At 43.5% G+C, this 19,473-nt stretch overlaps 1 protein-coding gene across 1 annotated transcript in view; it reads left to right on the top strand.

Moving 5' to 3' along the window:
• Window positions 1-12,353: 12,353 nt before the first annotated feature.
• The window catches only part of VAT1L (vesicle amine transport 1 like), a 58,210-nt gene continuing 51,090 nt past the window's right edge, over window positions 12,354-19,473 (top strand). Inside the window, exon 1 of the mRNA XM_035121129.2 lies at window positions 12,354-12,687. Coding sequence (XP_034977020.1) covers window positions 12,464-12,687 — 224 coding nt within the window. The 5' untranslated portion in view covers window positions 12,354-12,463. The remainder of the gene's footprint in view (window positions 12,688-19,473) is intronic.

Genomic DNA, 19,473 nt, shown 5'->3' with positions numbered 1-19,473 from the left:
CGTCACAGGGATTCGAACCGCCGACCTTCTGATCAGCAAGCCCTAGGCTCAGTGGTTTAACCACAGCGCCACCTGGGTCCCTTGTGCATGCTGGATAGGGACTTGCAATTCTGGCTTTCCAGGAAGGTCATTAAATAAATAAATAAATAAATAAATAAATAAAACCCTTTTTATATGTCTTGCTGTGTTGTGATAGTATGCTTCAGGCAGGACATGCTGTGCCATTTCATCCATGCAAGTTGACACTTCATCTTAGACTACAATATAGCAAGCTCTGAACAGACTGATAGGTCAGTAATGTGTTTCAGTCGACAGATGTACTTGTGCGGAAATGTAGTGTCACTGCAGCTTTATTTAGGTACAGTAGCTTGAGGCAGAGAAAGGTGCCTTCAAATGTTACAATTCAACTGACTGGTTATTTTTCTAGTTCTCAGAAGGGCATTAGAAATTGTATGGAATCATTCTGCTTATAGGGACTCCTTTACCTTTCACAGGGCAGGAATATTTCCATAATGTCTCAAGGTCAATAGGGTACCTTTTGAAGAGGCAGCACACATCTGCAACATAGGCCAAGAAGGGTATATACACACCATGGAACTACAACTGATCGGTACTGAAACTCTGGTTTGGGTTATGGACATGAACATATTCTGAGCACACTCTCCTGAACTAAACCTGCAGAGTTTCAAAATGAAGGGGAAAGGGTTGTTTCACACATTAGATTACATCACATGGCAGCAAAACTGGGGTTTCTGTGGTTGGACAAGCCTCCTGAACATCCTGTAGCCCATATTGGTGTGATTTTTGCAAATATTTGTTTGGTACAATTGCGCACTATTTTTTTTAATATACACACAACAATTTTAGATGTAATGTGCACTTAAGAGGCACTTCTGACAAACTACGCTTGAGTCCACAAAAAAGTATGCCTCAATAAATTTGTTGGTCTTTTAATGTGGCACAAGATCGTTCCTTTTAAAATGTGTTGTGGGTCTTCTTACAAGACATTTTAACAACCTAAGAACTTGACTCATACTGCGTTTTATTGGTCCATAAAGCTCAGCATTGTCAACACTGATTGGCAGCAGCTTTCCAGGGTTTTGGACAGGGGTCTCTCATATCCTTAACTGGAAATGCTGAGGATTCAACTTAAGACCCTCTGCGTGCAGAAGCTTCAGACCCCAGCACGTAGGGCTGGGAATATCTTCTACCTGACACCTTGGAGAGCTGCTGCCAGAACTGTAGGTAGAACTGAGCTAGATGGACTATTTGTCTGACTAGATATAAGACAGCTTCCTATCTACCTTGACGACAAATGCTTGCTGTTTTTTAATAATTAATACGTCTATTAATTTTATTGTTTAGTATGTTTTTTACCGTTTTGTGTGACATACATGTTCATATCGATTTTAGAGCTTTTTATTCCAACATTAAAATTATTACTGTTATTATTCAGTGTCAAATGCTAAATATCATCACATCAACTATCAATTACTGCCAAATATCAACTCAAAATATCATAATACATTAAACATAGATCTCAAATAGTTGGTGATGCCCAGTGAATGTTTGGCACCAAAATTTACAGAGTAAACTTTATTGTTCTTACCATTTCTGCAAACGGCCCCCATTTACTCTTAGAAGCTAGCAATATTTTCAACATTTTCGTAGTACAGTGGTTAATGAACACAATTGGTTCTGGAAGTCTATTCATAAACTGAAGCATTCATAAACTGAATGGAACTTTCCCATTGAAAGTAATGGAAAGTGGATTAATCCGTTCCAGATGGTCCGCGGAGTACTTAAACTGAAGCGTTCATAAACTGAAGTGAACTTTCCCATTGAAAGTAATGGAAAGTCGATTAATCCGTTCCAGACGGGTCCGCGGAGTACTCAACCTGAAGTGTACTTAACCCGAAGCATGGGTGTAATTGGTTCCGGAAGTCTGTTCATAAACTGAAGCAAACTTTCTTATGGAAAGTAATGGAAAGTGAATTAATCTGTTCCAGATGGGTCTGCGGCATTCGTAAACCGAAAATTCGTAAACCGAGGTGTTCGTAAACCGAGGCTCCACTGTGCATTCGGTAATACCTACCGGTACCTACATATAAATAATATATAATAATTCACCTAATATATAAACATATTTTGCCAAACACACATAAACATTTTATGCAATCTCTGCATTAACACACTTTATCAGAGACATCCAGGCCTCAGGCAACAGCAAAACAGGAAAGATGTCTTGGTAAGATAAGGGCTTCTGTATGTTTTGAAATGTGTGTCACAAAGATGCCTGTAAACCCAACATGTCGCAGCAGATGGGATTGTTTTCTCTCTCTTACCAAGTGTTGAGCTTGCAGGAGAATATTGTGATTTAAATCCTGCAAGTCGAAAACAATGCCCATCTACTTTTTAAACATTTTTATCTAAAGGTTCGTGTCCAGAGCATGGTTTGAAATAGTTACCGAGTTTGCATTTAAAGGTGAAACTACCTAATTCACACTTTCTGAAACAGTACACATCTCACCCTATGTCTGCATCAAGCAGACCCACATAGAAACAGACCATGAATGCACTTACCTCTCCCCTCTCTCACACAGACCACATAAAACATACATACCAACTTCCTTATCCCTTTCTCACACGTTAACACAGAGAGATTACACATACATCTCTCTTTGCCCAAATGCATTTATCTCAACCACGCGCACATACTGCTATTAATAAAAAAAAATTCCTCTCCTAATCCAAAATTATACTCTAAAAAACAAGCAGACATGTGGGCGCCAGGCTGGTGATCCCTGTCTGCTACAAGCTATGCATCTTAGTTTCCAATTGAATTCACCTCCATTTATCCTCCACATAATAAGGAGCTAGTAAGACACTTCTCATTACTCTGAGCGAATATTCTTCCGGATGAATGTTTGAACAACTGAATTATATAAAGTTTATTTCCTATATTTGTTCTGCAATAGAAATTTCTGTTGTTAATAGTAGGCTTCCTTATTTAATTTTTTATTCATATTTTTTTATTTATACAGGGATTTTTTTATAAAAAACAACCAACCAAACAACCACTAAACTATGAAATAAATAAAATTCATTGCTCAGAGCAAAGTTATGCAAGCCAATTTGCACACATGTTGTTTTTCATATGATTCCCTGGAGCATGCCTTATTCATCAACCTCTGGCAGAAGCCAGGCAAAAGGATGAGACTCCGTATGTATGCATCTATATATAAAAAAATGTTCCCACTGCATGAGCGGATATAACACCCTTCCTCAGTAACCGCTGAACCAAATTGCATCAAATTAGGACAAAGCATACCTTGCCCACCAGGGAGGGATCTGGCATAATTCCCCCCCCCAAAAAAATACATTTCATACCTAAAATAAAGATTGAACGCCAAAAAGAAGCTTTGAAGACTCCAGCAGCATCCAATAGAAAGGCAGATTGTGCGCTGTCACCAGCAAAAGCTCTGAAGGGCGACACCAAATAATGACGTCATCAACCAAGCAACTGAAACCACCAAGGCGGCCATTACCAGACAACCCACAGAGTCAGGCCGGGGCCAAGGAATGGAGATACAGGGAGGAGGCCTCGGCTTGCATTTAAATACTAGCCCAAGCCAAGGCCGCAGACTCGGCCTCACCTCTATTTTAAAGCCTACAAACTAGGCCTCGGCTCTATTTTACAGACTAGGCCTTGGCTCTACTTTACAGCCTACAGACTAGGCCTCGACTCTACTTCACAGACTTGGCCTCAGCTCTACTTTACAGCCTACAGACTAGGCCTTGGCTCCACTTTACAGACTAGGCCTCAGCTCTACTTTAAATACTATCCCGCGTGGAGCACTGGGTGGGGGGAGGAGGGAAGGGCTCAAATAGGTCATGGGCTGACGTAGGGTGGTGGGAGCCACAGGGTGGGGGGGGAGGGATACCTCACGGGTTGCTACAGGATGGGAGTAATCACAGGGATGAGACACAACAATGGGGAGGGGAGGAAAAACACATAGTCCAGGGGGGAATGGACACATCCTCCCCCTTTCCTGGGAAACAAGGACCCTGAATCAGGCACAGCAAACAATCATAAGAAAACAAAAATAATCAAAACAACAAATCCAATGACAAAGTTCATACATCCGGAAAAGCATATTACATCAAAACACTAACCAAAAACAAGTTATGCAACCATTACCATTCAAAACACAAATGACATCAATACCCCCCCTCCAAAAAAAACCCCACAGCAACATGTGGCCGGGTCAGCTAGTTTTTGATAATGTCATGAGACTGAATCAAATGAGGGCTAATATTTTTTGTCTGACATTCCCAACTAGAATTGTCATTCTGCAACTTTGAATTAATGAGCCCCATTACCTTATATAACTTGCCTTGCCTTTCCCAAAGGAAGTCAAAAATAATTTATACATATCATCATTTTTCAGATACTGCATTTCCACTTATGGCAACTGGTCTTACTTCACTTACTCCTCTTGCAAAATGGCGGCGAAAAGTAGGACTTATGTTCCAAATAAATATTGCCTGGAATATTTCCCCTGATGAATCCAGGTTCACACAAAATGCTAAGCCTTAAAAAAAAAAGCAAATAAACCAGAGTTGTCCCACAGATGAACAAATAAACCATGGTTTGTTTCTCCAAAGCTTGGCCTCTTTTCCAGCTGCTCTTGCCTCATGCCTCTGTAGGGCTTTTTGTAAATAATAATAATAATAATAATAATAATAATAATAATAATAATAAATTTCTATACTGCTCCTCATCCGAGGATCATAGGGTGATTTACAATATCAAAACACAAAAATGCATAACAGTGTAACAAACAAAACAATCTCCCTCCCTCCCCCTTTACCTCTCTCCCTGTTTCTTTGAGCATGTGGGGTGGAGTAAAATAACCCATGGTTAAGGAAGGGTGGTAAGTTAGCACCAAGCCATAGTTAAAACACAACAAGTTTCAGAAGCCTGTAACAAACCATGATTTCAGATCCTGGTTTTTCAGCAGGAAAAAGACTAAAGGTTTATGGGAAGGTTTGCCCATAGTGCTAAACCATGTGTCAGGGTTGGAGTCAGAAGCAGGCCATCTTGAAGAAGAAGCATCAGTTGTCAGTGAAGTTAACACTTTATTCAAGGAGACAGCATACAACTCGGCAACACTTCCCAGCAGGTCTTGCCCCCGTGGAGCAGTTTCCAGGGCTGAAGGTCCCTGCCTTTCACCCCTTCTAAGGTTCATCCTCTCCTAGATGTTTCCCATGCAATCTCTAACTGCATCTGTCCACCTCTGTTCTGCTCTCCTCATCCTGCATGTTCTGGGAGACCGGGGGGGGGGGGGAGCATGGCACATCAAGAGAAGGAGACACCTGGGATACTTCAGCGGTCTTTTGACACCCACCCACCCCTTCAGCCTCAGAGTCTGAATAGAATTATTTGACAGATTCAGGCATCAATCCTGTAGGTCAAGGACCATAGCCTGCAGGCGGTGGCCATATGCACACTTACTCTTTGATTGCATGTCTGAGTAACATGCATAGGATTGCAGCATCAGAAAAGTACGTCAGTAGGGGCCCTCACACCCCAAACATGGATGCCCTGGGTTTTCTCTTCTTCCATTTAGAATGGAACCCATTTTCATTGTTCCAAATGCTTCCTAAGCACATTCAAATGTGTGTTTTTTTTCAGCTGAAGGGAAAATGCAGCTCCTAGTAGCAGCTCTAACAGCAAATTGCTCTGTTGCATCTATGATTCACTCTGACTTCTGCAGATAAGTGGGGGGGGAGGGGGATGAGCCTCCACTGAAGTTGACAGAAGGGGGTGAAATTAAATAATCATCTCGGATTGTGAATGAGCTTTGTGAATTACAAGATTGCTCAATACAGAGACGTGCCGGTTAAGATATTTTCTTTCCTCGCTTTTGCAGACCCGCTTTTCATAATGAGGACAAACAAACCCTGAACCTGATCTCCCTACCGATAACTGTGGCGGACAGTGGATTATAATAACAGACAAAAATAGCTTTCCTGGATAGAGACTCTGGCACAAACTATGCCATAAATTAAAAACATTTTTCATCTGTTACCAATAATGTTTGATAGGACCGGAAAGAGAAAAAAAGCAGGCAATGCAATGTGGCAGATGTGTGGAAGAATCAAGGCAGTTTCTCCTTATTTATTCCTAAACATTGTTCAGAGACAATTTCAGACTAAGGTTGAGTCAAAATGACTCACATTTTTTGAGGTCCCCCCCCCTTTAAAAAATGATGAGCCGTTAATTTACATTGCCCTCCCTTGCTCTCATTCACAGTTTCCCCTCAACTGCCACCCGTGATGTCATTGTGTAGCCCATCCTGACTGAGGAGCTGGCATTGTGATGTCATCCCATTCATTGTGTGATCTCTGAAACCAAGGAGGAAAACGCCACTGTAGCAGCATCACAGTGCCTGGTGGAAATAAAATGTGGTGAATCTTCAGGACATCAAAGTGACTTACTCTCTGAAATAATTAATTTTGACCCAGAAAGCCAAAAATGGTTAATATTCAATGCAGTCTTCTTTAGGAGTTGATTGTAAAAGAAAAACCATATCATACATGAGTGGAAAAATATACAGTCTTGAGTTTTGACTGCAGTACAGCTCCATAAAAATCCAACTGATGCATGGGGGGGGTAGCTATTTGACATGGACAACTGCGAATTCATGAGGTATCAAGTGATATAAACACACATTCAAATCAGACCTCTCTGTCTCATAACTAGATCCAGAGAAGAATGAGGTTCCAGTCCTGAGCATGTTTACCCAACACTAAGGCAATTAAACATAGGAAACTTACTTCCAGTTAAATAGGAGAAATAAACAGGTGAATCTTTTTCTTGCAAAGAGATCTAGGGCTTGAAAAAGTGCACCCATCTATTAATCTCTGGAGCAGCTGTGGTATTTGCTTTGTTTTTAATGTGCCAAAATATGCTGCTTTGTTCCGTTCAGAATGGTATTGCACATTTTATCATTGTAACACTTTTATCTGTTTTTTATAAATGTATATATTCTAATGTTGTAACATGTCCTGGGACATAGTGGTGAAGGGCGGGTAAAAAAAAATATTATAAACATACAAGCAAATAATATCTAAAGTGAAGTTGGGTTTCCTTACTATTTGTCTGGGGTTGCTTTTCACTTTCTTTTTCAGGAAAAAGAAAACAAGGGTGTCTCTCAGCATATGCCCAGTGCCCTTCACCAGGGAATGCTGTAGCCACAGGGAAGGGGTGTAGCTCAGTAGCAGAGCACTGGCTCACACGCAGAAGGTCCCAGATTCCATCCCAGGCCTTTCCAGGTATTGCTGGGCATGTTCCCTGCTTGAAACCCCAGAGAGTCACTGCCAGTCAGTGTAGACAATACAGGATTAAATAGGCAAATGTTCTGACTCACTATGAGGCAGCATCCAATGTTCCATCCATTTTCCTGTCCACCTGAGTGGCACCTAGGATTTGAGGACTTCTCCCACATTACCTTGTTTTACGTTTCCTTTCTCTCCCTCCCCCCCCCCCCCAACTAAAAACTGCTCAATTAGAAAACGTTGCCGATGTTCTGGGAAGGGTTTGATGTGGTCTGATTGTGCCGACTCCTTTATTTCTTTCTGCTGGCGCAGGGTGCCTATTAGGAAGGAGATAGGATGGATGTTCCAGGGGGCTCACAAAGAACCAAATCCCAACCTAAGTGGTTTGACACTTTGAGACAATGGAAGTTGTCAACATGCCTGAAGCAAAATGCCCCCAAAAGAAAAGACCAGACAGAGAAAATGGGCTAAAATTTCGGGAGTGCTTTTCCTCCACTACAGCATTCATTTCAAAAGCATAATTTCAGATAAGTATGTCCACAGGTGTGTAATTTCAGGTTTTTAGTCTGGTAGCTATAGTTAAGGGAAGGGAGTGTTCAGAGGAGGAAGACTTGTATAAAGATGGCTTAATTTGAACCACAAAACCTGTTCTTAAAAAAGGAAGGCTCAATGATGGATCGTTGGGAATAACAACACAAAAGAGAGTGTGTCTCTTCACGTGTGCAGAGTGCCCTTTTTCCAGCCGCTGCAGTCCACGTTATCATACATACATTTACTTTCAATGTGATTTCCCTGCAATTTGTGGCATGGCTGAGCTGAGGGATGATTTGCAGAATCATAGAATGGAAGGGACTCCAAGGATCATCTAGTCCAGCCCTCTGCAATGCAGGAAGTGCCACATGTGCAAACAATCTAATGTGGTGTAGTGGTTTAAGTGCTGCAGTAGGATTGGGGAGGTAAAGGTAAAGGGACCCGGCCCTGACCATTAGGTCCAGTCGTGACTGACTCTGGGGTTGCGACGCTCATCTCGCATTATTGGCCGAGCAAGCCAGCGTACAGCTTCCAGGTCATGTGGCCAGCATGACAAAGCCGCTTCTGGCGAACCAGAGCAGTGCACGGAAACGCCGTTTACCTTCCCGCCGGAGCAGTACCTATTTATCTACTTGCTCTTTGACGTGCTTTCGAACTACTAAGCTGGCAGGAGCTGGGACCGAGCAACAGGAGCTCACCCCGTCGCGGGGATTCAAACCGCTGACCTTCTGATTGGGAAGCCCTAGGCTCTGTGGTTTAACCCACAGCGACCTGAGTTCAAATCCACACCCAGCTATGAAGTTCACAGGATGACCTTGGGGCATGAATCAGCTGAGGTGGCAGGGAGGAGTGGAGTGTGTGTGAACTTACTTTTGGCCAACTGTGAATGCAGCCCTCAGCCAATAAAAAAAGCTATCCAGCTCTAGATTCAGTGGCGTAGGAAGGGGGTGCGGTGCACCCTGGGTGTCATCACTGAGGGTGGTGACAAAATGGCAAAAATATGTGTTTTTGAAAAAATAACTCTGGCACCCACTGCACACCCCTTCTTATGCCACTGCAGGAGCACCCTCCCCTTGAACAATTTCCAGAAACCAGAAGCATTGCTGCTTCCAACTTTGCAGGCAGAGCACAGCCTTTATGGCTAGTGGCCTTCGAGAGCCCTCTCCTCCATGAATCTGCCTAATCCAGAGGCATAGCTAGGTGAGGCGGGGGGCACTGGGTGTCATGCCGCAGGGCCTGCAGCATGCCTGAGCCACGCATCTCTCCTGAGGGGGAGGGCGGACTGCCTGCGAGCTCCATGCTGCTTTTCTGCCCACCGCCTCAGCCGCCCTACAGCTGAGGGGGAGGCTGCGGAGAGGCTCCACACAGCGCGCCCTACCTTGGCTTGCCCCATCCCCATGGGCAGCTTGCCCCGCCCTCATGGGCAGCTCGCTCTGCCCCCAGTTGCAGGGCGCCCGCGCCACCCCAGGCACCCAAGCGGCTAGCTATGATGCTGCCTAGATTAATCAACTTCCCCACTTTTAACCCTTTTGGTTCCTACACTCTAGAGCAGAAGATGGCTGCATTTCTTTCTGGACAATATTGGTGTGTGTGTGTGTCATATGCCAGTGTATTTAAGGCCAGAGACAAAAGTGAGCAAAACAATGAAAGTGAATTTTACCTTTATTTAATTATCTATTGCATTTATATGCCACCTTTCCTTCAGGAAGCTCAAGGTGGCATACATAATTCTTCTCCATATTTTAGCAACCCTGTGAGGTAGCTTAGGCTGAGAGGAAGTGGTTGGCCCAAGGTCACCCAGCGAGCTTTGTGGCTGAGTGGGGATCTGAACGCTGGTCTCCCAGGTCTTAGTCCTACATTCTAACCACTGTACAGTAGGATATACACACCGGTACCTGCCTCTCTAGCTTCTACCCAGTGTGGCACTGTGTGGGATCACCACACAAAACACCCCCTGGCACTTCCCATCTAACAACTTTCACAAACAGGCCAGAGACCAGGGCAGCTGTTCCAGGTCTAATACTTCAGGCAGGCTCATATGATTGCTGACAGCCCATCATATTGTTGTAGGTCACTATTATTATTCACATGTTGTAGGCAGGGAGTTTCAGAGGGAGTGGCTTGGCTAAGAGAGCCTAGTAAAGGGGTGGAGAACCTTCTTCCAGCTTGAAGGCCACATTCTCTGCTAGGAAACCTTCCATGAGCCACAGAAAGCTCAGAAAGCTACTGTCCAGCTAGACAAAGGTCAGAAGTTTCTAAACATTTTTCTTTCTGCCCAAGCAAGCATTATTACAGTTCAGGGACACATTCCAGCCAGTCACAAATACATACATACATACATACATACATACATACATACATACATACATACTGGAAGAGGGTGTGGAGCAGAGCCAATAAGAGGTTTGGTATGGGAAGAGTCCTGAGGAGCAGCTGGAGAGCTGTGGAGGGCTGCATTTGACCTCCCAGGGCTGAGATTCTCCATCTCTGACCTAGAACCATAGATTTGTCGTGTGGGAAGGGATCCTTATGGGAATGTTAGGGATGTGGATTAGGATATATTATTAGATAGATCCTATCCAAGCTTGTGTTAGCAAGCTTCCAATATTAGCAGAGTGACATTCCCCTTTTGTGCGCAGCAAAGCATGTGCGTTAGATTCGCTAGAATCTCTATAACAATATTACACTTTATAGTTCAATATTACACTTCCTGGCAAAGGTCCCCTTTGTCCCTCTTAAAAGAAATACACAACACAGTGTTTATAAAATAAGATAGAGTTTACTTACAGTTTCATCCTGAGTTACAGCATAATCTCAGAAAGGCAGGTTTGCTTAGAAAAGTTACAAGTATATATATATCTAGAGACTACTTAGTAAAGTAAGACTCCATTTGGTCTCACTCTTGGCTGCAGGCCTAGAGTGAGAACCATGCTAACTAGAGATTCTCTGGAGATGTGTCCTCATCGAGGGAGGAAGTATCTAAGAGAGAGAGTGATTGCAGGCTAGGGCTTTTGTCTAATCCAACTCATTTGCATGTCTGAGGGAATAGGAACTGACCTGTAGTCAGGTGTCCCTCCAGGTGAGTTCCTGTTAGTGGACACTCTAGGAACTGTTGTGACTTGTCTGCCCCAGTGTTCCATCCCACAATCCTGAGGGTCATCTAGTTCAACCCCCTGAAATGCAGTCATCACAGCTAATGAGTCCCTGACAGATGGCCTATCCAACCTCTGTTTAACCCCCCACACACACACACTTTCTTCATATTTACAGAGGACCTTTAGCAGAAGTAGCTTGTCATTCAGAGCAAAGAGAAACTGCATCTGTTCAAATCCCATCTTCTGTATAGCTGTAAAAGTTACGGAAGCCTTAGCAACTGTGGCATAGTAGGAAGCTGAGTCAGGCCATGTGCCTCAAGACCAGGCTTCCGCAATCTCGGCTCTCCAGATGTTTTGAGACTACAATTCACATCATCCCTGACCACTGGTCCTGCTAGCTAGGGATCATGGGAGTTGTAGGGCAAAAACATCTGGGGGGCTAAGGTTGAGGAAGCCTTCTCAAGACTGACCACTGTAGCTGTTCTTCAGGGTTTCAGACAAGAATGTGCCCCAACACTATCTGGAGAGACTAAGGATTGAATAGGCTTCCGGGGACTTTATGCATTTAAAGCCTGTCCACTCCCATTGAGCTAAGGCGTCTCTCCTTCTCATTGCCATGTCTTGAAAACACTTCAGCTACTTTCCCCAAAGCTCAAGACATCAATATGTAATAATAATAATAATAATAATAATAATAATAATAATAATAATAATAATAATAATACAGAACCCTGAGATGACTAGAGCAAGGGCAGCATTTTTTAAAAAGGAAAAAAAGAAAACCTCTTCCAAAAACCCACCTGAAGTTGTTAACAACAATAACAGTAATAACAGCATCCACCAAAATCCAATTATAGTAATAATGGGTTGTCACAACATAAGTCCTAATCAGGGGAGACCCTCTGAAATCAACGAACCCAAGTTGACTGTGGGCATTAACTTTAACAGGTATCATTGGCTACCACCCAGTAATAAGCAAATGGTAATGATAGTATGCAAGCAAGCCATAAGCAATAGAGCCTTTACAGCTTGACAACAAAAAGAGAGCAACTCCCTGCCCCGATAAGCTTACACACCTGCCCATTCGTCACCTCCATGCTCGTTCGCGGGGAATAAATTTGCAAGGACGGCGGGAAGGTTAATTTATTTATTTATTTATTTGCAGAGTTCATTTGTTTATACGGCGGCGGCGCCTCTACTCGCTTGGCGATGGTCAGGCTGGCGGTAGGACCAAGCTCTCTCCTCCAGCCGGCTGCAGCCATTGCATACATCTTTCAGCATCCCGCCGCGCGCACACGCGCCCGCCCGCGCGCGCACATACATACATACATACACACACACTCTCACGCAGAGCCCACGAGCGCATTCAACAGGAGAGGGAAAGGCTGCCGGAGTGAGAAGGGAAGGTCGCCCTCTCTGCCTTTTTGCTCTTCTGCATCTCTCCCTCCGTCCATCCTCCTTCCCCCTTCTCCTCCTCGTCTCCGAGCAGCGCCATGGCCAAGGAAGGATCCGAGAAAGCCGAGGAAACGGAGCAGATGATCGAGAAGGAGGCAGCCGAAGGCGGCGGCGTAAGCAACAGCAGCCCGAGAAGTGCGGACGCGAAGGAGATGCGCGCCGTGGTGCTCTCTGCCTTCGGGGGACTGAACAAGCTGCGGGTGTCCAAAAAAGTGATGCCGGAGCCTCAGGAAGGAGAACTCAAGATCAGAGTCAAAGCCTGGTCCAGTATTATTCTTATTCTTACTCTTATATCAGCATCGTCATCATCCTTTCCACCCACCCCTCCAGAAGCATATTCCTAGGAAGACAGGAAGCTTGCCTTATAAAGAGTCAGACCCCTAGCTCAGCAGCAACGTCTACACTGACTGGCAGGGGCGGTCCAGGTTCCAGGCAGAGAGTTTTCCCCAGTCCTATATGGAGGTGCCAGGCACTGAACCTGGGACCTTCTGCATGAGAAACAGATGCTCTGCCTCTGACCCTCATCCCCCCCCACTCCTTGCCATCCATATTCTGAAGCCCTTCTCTGCATTTAGTGATAGCATCTGCGTTTCACTGGGCGAGCATTTTTATAGTGCCTTGGTAGCCTATCGTTTCAGCCTGAGGGTGGACAGGAGAGAGATCTTGCTTGCCCTTGGGAATAAATGAATGGGATATGGGGGATGTTCTTTGTGTGCTCACCCCTCCAAGACACTTTTGCCAAGTTATAGGCCAGTCCTAGGCACATTTTCCCAACAGTGGAGGCTTGGTGTCAAGCATGTTTACCCACAAGCAGGTCCTGCTTAAGTGCAGTGTGTCTTACTCCCAAGTAAGAATACATCAGATTGCCAGTTTACATACAGGGCGAACCTTTGAGGCATTTACTCAGGTCTAAAACTGCTCAATGGGGCTTTCTTCCAGGGAAATGTGCTTAGGATAACCACCTTAATTTACTATTATTATGGTGCTTGTGATCACCTTAATTTTCCATTATGGTGGTCCTCCTTCTCTACAGCTGAATGGGAGCTCTCCTGCTCCTATTGCTTCAGCCTTTTGAAATGGATATGAGGAGGAGGTGAGAGCTGGGAAACAGCATTTTGGCCTTCTGTGATTCTTTTCTGTCAGTCTTCCCTCTTCTCCCATGTTTGTGACTCTGCAGTTTAGTAGTAGACTGGCTGGTTTCCAAGACACTACTCACCTCAGCATCCTATTAGGTTTCTTGTATGGTGTGAAGTTCTTTTTCTGTCTGTCAGCCATGCATTGATTGCATTTGGTTACTGTGACCCAGCATTGCCTTCGCTCTGAATGAATCCCCCTTCCCCCCAGCTGAGCCTTTTCTCATCTCTACATTTCCCTGCTGCCTGCTAATCCTAACACATTTTCTCATGGGGAAAGAACTCAGCGTTTGCTGTTATTGCTAGTTTCCTGCATTGTGTGGGTCTAGCAACTGTGCTGAGGTGGTCCACACTTGGGCAAGCTGATGGGAAAAGATTGGTATTCCAACTTCTAGGCCAGTGCTCTTCACCCCAGGAACCTGAAATGTCATTGCTCTACAACTCCCACCATGCTTAGCTATCTTAGTACAATGGTCAGGGATGATGGGAGATGTATTCTAGAAACATCTCTGGACCCATACATTATAAAGGTTACTGGCTGTAGGCTATTGGCATCTTGCTGAAGCTAAGCGGGTTTGAACCTGGTTAGTGCATGAATGGCAGACCTTCTGGAAACCACATGTGATTCTATACTGGGTCCCATGATGGAAGAAATGTGGGATACAAATGTAATAAAACAAATGTACAATGAAATAAATTTTAGAATGAATTTGATGTAAGATTCAAGCTAGCGGGGGGGGGGGGGGCAGGAGGCCAATGCCCCTCCCGTTCTTGGACAAAGTTAGGTACTTTCAGGTGCTGTAAATAAACTGAGGCTACAATCTAAGGTGTGCTCACTTGATAAACTCCATCAACTCCATCAAAAGCCTTAGGACATCCATAAATTTATGGTGTGGATGTGACCTGAAAATCATGCAGCCTAGACACACATTGACCAACTCATGTCTATTATGGCCTTATGCTATTGAGGTGTTTTCCTGCTGTCACTTGTCCCTAAGTTGCCCCCCAACCAAGTTGGCTTTCCCTGGAAAGGGATGGGAGGCAGGTGTTTCCTTACACATCATACAATTAGGCATGGGGATTTGCCTGATGATCCCCATTGTGCCTATGAATTAAGGCATTCCAGGGCAAGCAATATACAGTGCAGGTAAAGTGCAGGCGTACTTGGATGTATATCTGATTTGGTCTGCAGTTCATTAAACTGCAAAAAGGCATTCGCCATAACAATTTTATATGACCTTGTGGTGGAGGAAGCAGGGACTGAACAGCATGCACTTTGCATGAAAATGCACGTTTACTGAAGCCAGTCCTTACATGCACACTGCCCTTTTCTCAAGGCTAAGTCATTAGCAGCTGTCAGGTGAGCTAGGAATTGGAGCCAGCAAGTCAGAATGAGGAACACACAGAAACACACTATACACAGCAAGACCGCAGCACTTAATACCCCTTTGTGTCCTGGAGGGACATAGGAAATGGCTTTATACCAAGTTGGTCCATCTAGCTCAGAATTGCCTGCAGTGACTGGCAGTGGCTACTTAGGGTTTCAACCAAGAGGCCATTCCCAGCCCTACCTGGAGATGCCAGGGATTTAACCCCTGACCTTCTTCATGCAAGGCAGCTGTTTTACCACCCATAGATTTTATTAAAGTTTGAAAAAAGGTATGCAAAAGTTAATATCAAATACCCATTTTTTTGGAATATCAAAGATAGAAGTAGTTAATCCAAATAAAAACACAAACCTAAAAGAAGAAAAGAAGAGAGAAAGAAAGAAAAAAAGAAAAAGAGAGAGAGAAAAAGAGAGAGAGTAAACAAGAAATTCCAATTCTTCATCTGTCGGCTATACGTAGAAAATTACTAAAAACATGCATTCGAAGGTAACACCAAACTATTCCACTTTCTAAAAACCTATATTTTATTCAGTTCTCAAACCCAGATATCACAAATTTCATTTTAGACATTGGCTTTGGCAGGGGCTGCTCTGTCATGCAAGAATAAAGGGGGGGGAGGGGGTCAGCTGGCTTTCACTGCACACACAACGAAAGCAAGCAAACCTGGTTATTCGAAAAGCCGACTCCAAGCTCATTCTTTTTGTAACTTGAAGGGATCCATGCAGGGTAGGCTTTTCAAGGAAGACTTTGCCCATCAGCTGGTATCACCAGTAACATTTGCAGCCAACCTGAATATAATATTGGGAGGGGGGCAGGAAAGCCCCGCCCCATGTAATCAATCACAAAATCATTTGAATGGCGATGTCCATCAACTTTGGGGCCCCTAGCCCCCTCAAATATTTGATCCCTAAGAGTTGGTTCCTATAATTTGCAGGTGGGGGGGGGAATAGCCTTGCAGACCCAGATTAGTTGAGGTTCCTCACCCCTGCTCTAGGCCATAGTGAAATTCAAGTGGGTGAGAGAGCTCACACTTCCATCTTGACCTATGAAGGAAATATTCACTGGCAGTGTGTGAGTCGCATGGACTTTCATCTTTTAGTCCATGCAAATATTTTGGTGGCGAGGAGGAGGAGGCTTCCCTGTCCCTGGCTTCTTTCCTGGTGCATCTCTATGAGGAACAGCCACTGTACCCATAGCGGAAGCATCAGCCTCTTTTTCAATATAACTCCACATTTTAAAAAGAAAATCAATGCAGGATGCTATTCCTCAAGTTCTTTGCATGCAAAATCCATAGAAGTTAGGACTTCTGGGCATACATGCCAGGGAAGGAGAGTTTTGTCATGCAATCAGCTGTGCTCTGCTCTCGCTACGCAAATGCCCTGGCATTTTCTGGGAAGAAAATGTCAAGGTGAACGCTAAGATGCTTATTTTAGAATCAGTTGACATTGGAGAGTGACGTAATCTGGAGGGTGAGTTGGTTTGTTTTGCCAAGGGTCAGGTGTAGAGCGGGATCCAGTGAGTGTTGCTTTCTTTCTCAAAAATCTGCTCAGTTGTTTTTGGTTTGCAACATTCAAACATATCTGATCAACCTAGATTGTCTTAGGGCAGCAGTTTAATTGTATATCACAAATTGTCGCTGGCTGGCTTGGTGCTAAGTATTGAGTCAAAGAATTATATCTGTATTATTATTGTCTGTATTTGCATTAGGGTAAAGTAACTGCCTTTTGGTTCCAGAAGGTACAGCTACTATCAGTTCATTTAAGCTGCTGTATTTGGATCCTCTGTCTTATTGGTTTCCTCCAAAAGGCAGCACTGTTTTTGCCTGATATTGTTCCCTCCAAAATGTATCCCTTTCTAGCTAGTCCCCCGTCCCTATAAATGTAGCTTTCCTCTCCTCAGAGCTCAGTCTTGTTTGCTTTAATAAAGAAGTGTTACTAGAGAACTGTCTCCAGCATATTATGTCAAGAGAGCTGAAATCAAGAACCCCACCTCACAACACTAAGGTGGCCTCATGATCTACAGAGGATAGTCTACAGACAGTTCTCTTCTTGAGGAAGTCCTCTGTTTGAGGACTTAACTATCCAATGCAGGTATCGTTAAAAGAAAAGAACCATAACAAGGGAAAACTTTCATCTCCAAGGCAGCCCTCAACAGTTAGAATGTGGACATAAAACTTTGCAGACACTTAGATCACTTGGAAAGGGCAGTAGCTCAGTACTGTAGCATCTGTCTTGCAGGCAGAAAGTCTCTGGTTTAATCCCTGACATCTCCAGTTAGGGCTGGGACATAGCCCTGTCTCAAATCCTGAACACCCACTGCCAGTGAGTGTAGACAACACTGAGCTAGGTGAAGCAAAGGCCTGGCTCGGTATGAAACAGCTTCCTGTGTTCCTGGACATTACAGTGAAATTTATTGTATTTCTATTATTATAATAATTAATTATTTCATAATGCACATCTATAAATATAATTTTTTCCTTTATTTTCGGGTGATACTGCATGACAACCCTAAATTTTCCGAGTTGCATGTTGAGGAAGAATGATAAAAAACAAACAAAAAGAAAACCTAGTGTAAGTCTACTGTAGTTATGGATGTATTCTCAGTGGTTCAGCGATGTTAACTCCCAGATCCAATTTACTTATGACTAAGGCTTGACATGGAGAGAATGAGAACATGGGGAGAATGTCCTGAAGGGGTAGAGTGGACTGTACCCCTGCAGAGGAGGTTGTTGTTTTAAATCATCACTTGTAAAAAGGCTCCCTTCTGAAAATGCATCTGGCATTGCAGGCTGAAAGGTCAGAGTCCGTCTACCACCTCTGCTACTTTTCTACATGCAGGTTGTTTTACATAGCAGAATGTTGTTGTTGTTTTTAAAAAATGATATTCCTCCTCATCCCATGATATCTGAAAATGTACGGTTCTTTCTTGAATATACAGCTATACAGTGGTACCTTGGTTTTCAAACGTAATCCATTCCAGAAGTCAGTTCAACTTCCAAAATGTTTGAAAACCAAGGTGCGGCTTCTGATTGATGCAGACACCCCAGAAACAATAGCCGACAGCTGCATCAGACATTTGGCTTCCGCAAAACAATCGAAAACCCGAACACTTATTTCCGGGTTTTCAGTGTTCGGGGGCCGAAATGTTCGAGTACCAAGGCGTTCGAGAACCAAAGTTCCACTGTACTGTATACAAATCACTATATCAGTTGTATAGTAATTTTCTGTGATGTGCCTGTTCTTAGCTCGTGGAGTGATTTGGTGTGATGTTTGAAGAGATGAGTTCATAGTCATTTCTTGCAGCAGGAAACTGGATGAGGTTATTTTTAGCTCTTTTCAACCTCTGGGATTCAGGCATATTACATGCATCACTTTCCTCTCTCCCTTCCCTTTTCTAAACAAGTAACAAGGATGCTGACAAGTCCATTCAGTTGGAACCTACTGCATGTTTACTTGGAAGTAAGTTGTTCTTACTCAGTGGGGCTAACTCACAAATAAGTGTGCTTATAACTGCAACTCCTACCTTCAAGCGCATTGGATGTGCCCAAGATGTTATAAGAAATAACACAAAAGCAAAGTGAAGTCAGTATTATTATTATTATTAGCAGCAGTAGTAGTTGTTGTTGTTTGTTGTATATATTTATTTATTTATACCTCACCTTTTTCCTTAACAGGGACTCAAAGCAGCTTACAGATAAAATAGGAATAGCTAAAAACATGGGGGAGGGGTGTCATTAAAAACAAACATTTACAGAATTAAAACTATATATAAATATAAGATTTTTTTTTAAAAAAATACATATAATTACAATAAAAATAGCATAGCACCAGGCCTTTCGTTAAAAGCAGTTGGAATAAGAAAGTGTTCTTCACCTGCTGGTGGAAGGACAGCAAGAAGGGAGCCCATCTAACTTCTCTAGGGAGGGATTTCCAAAGTCTGGGAGTAGCCTGCATCAATACACCAGAACCAAAACTTTCAGCCTTACCAGTTGCCATTACTCATAGATCACAAAGCACTTAGTTGATTAATCTTCCACTTATACAAATATGGAGTTTCTCGTCTTAATAAGATTTGGTGCTACCAATGTGAGTCACAGTAGGCAGAGGGATATCATTTGGTTTTAGGGCTTCATTGTAGCTTGTATGTTGCCCTGAACATATAAAAAGGCAGGGCCAAAAGTATTCAGCAAATGTTGTATATCTGATAGATGCAGAATTGGAGAGAGAGCCAATCAGTGCTCAACTTGCAATCAGGAGCAATAATTAAATTAGGCACTCATTTCCATTGATGTTTCCAATGACCTAGATCTCCTCATGAATGTTGTCTTGTATTCATGCAGCTTTTCATTCGGTTTTTTTCTGGGTCAGGCCCTTTCTATCTTTAATGTCTGTGTTAGCTTCCACTCAGACCTCCCCGGCTCAATGTTCCCAGAACACTGCTTTGCATGTGAACAATCGGTGCAAGAACTCATAGGTAAATCTTTATCCCCTCCTTAAGGATGAGATATTATAGGAGTTAGCATGGTGT

This window comes from Zootoca vivipara, chromosome 6 (assembly GCF_963506605.1).
Source record: "Zootoca vivipara chromosome 6, rZooViv1.1, whole genome shotgun sequence".
Lineage (NCBI taxonomy): Eukaryota > Metazoa > Chordata > Lepidosauria > Squamata > Lacertidae > Zootoca > Zootoca vivipara.
This window is presented reverse-complemented; position numbering and strand designations above follow the sequence as displayed.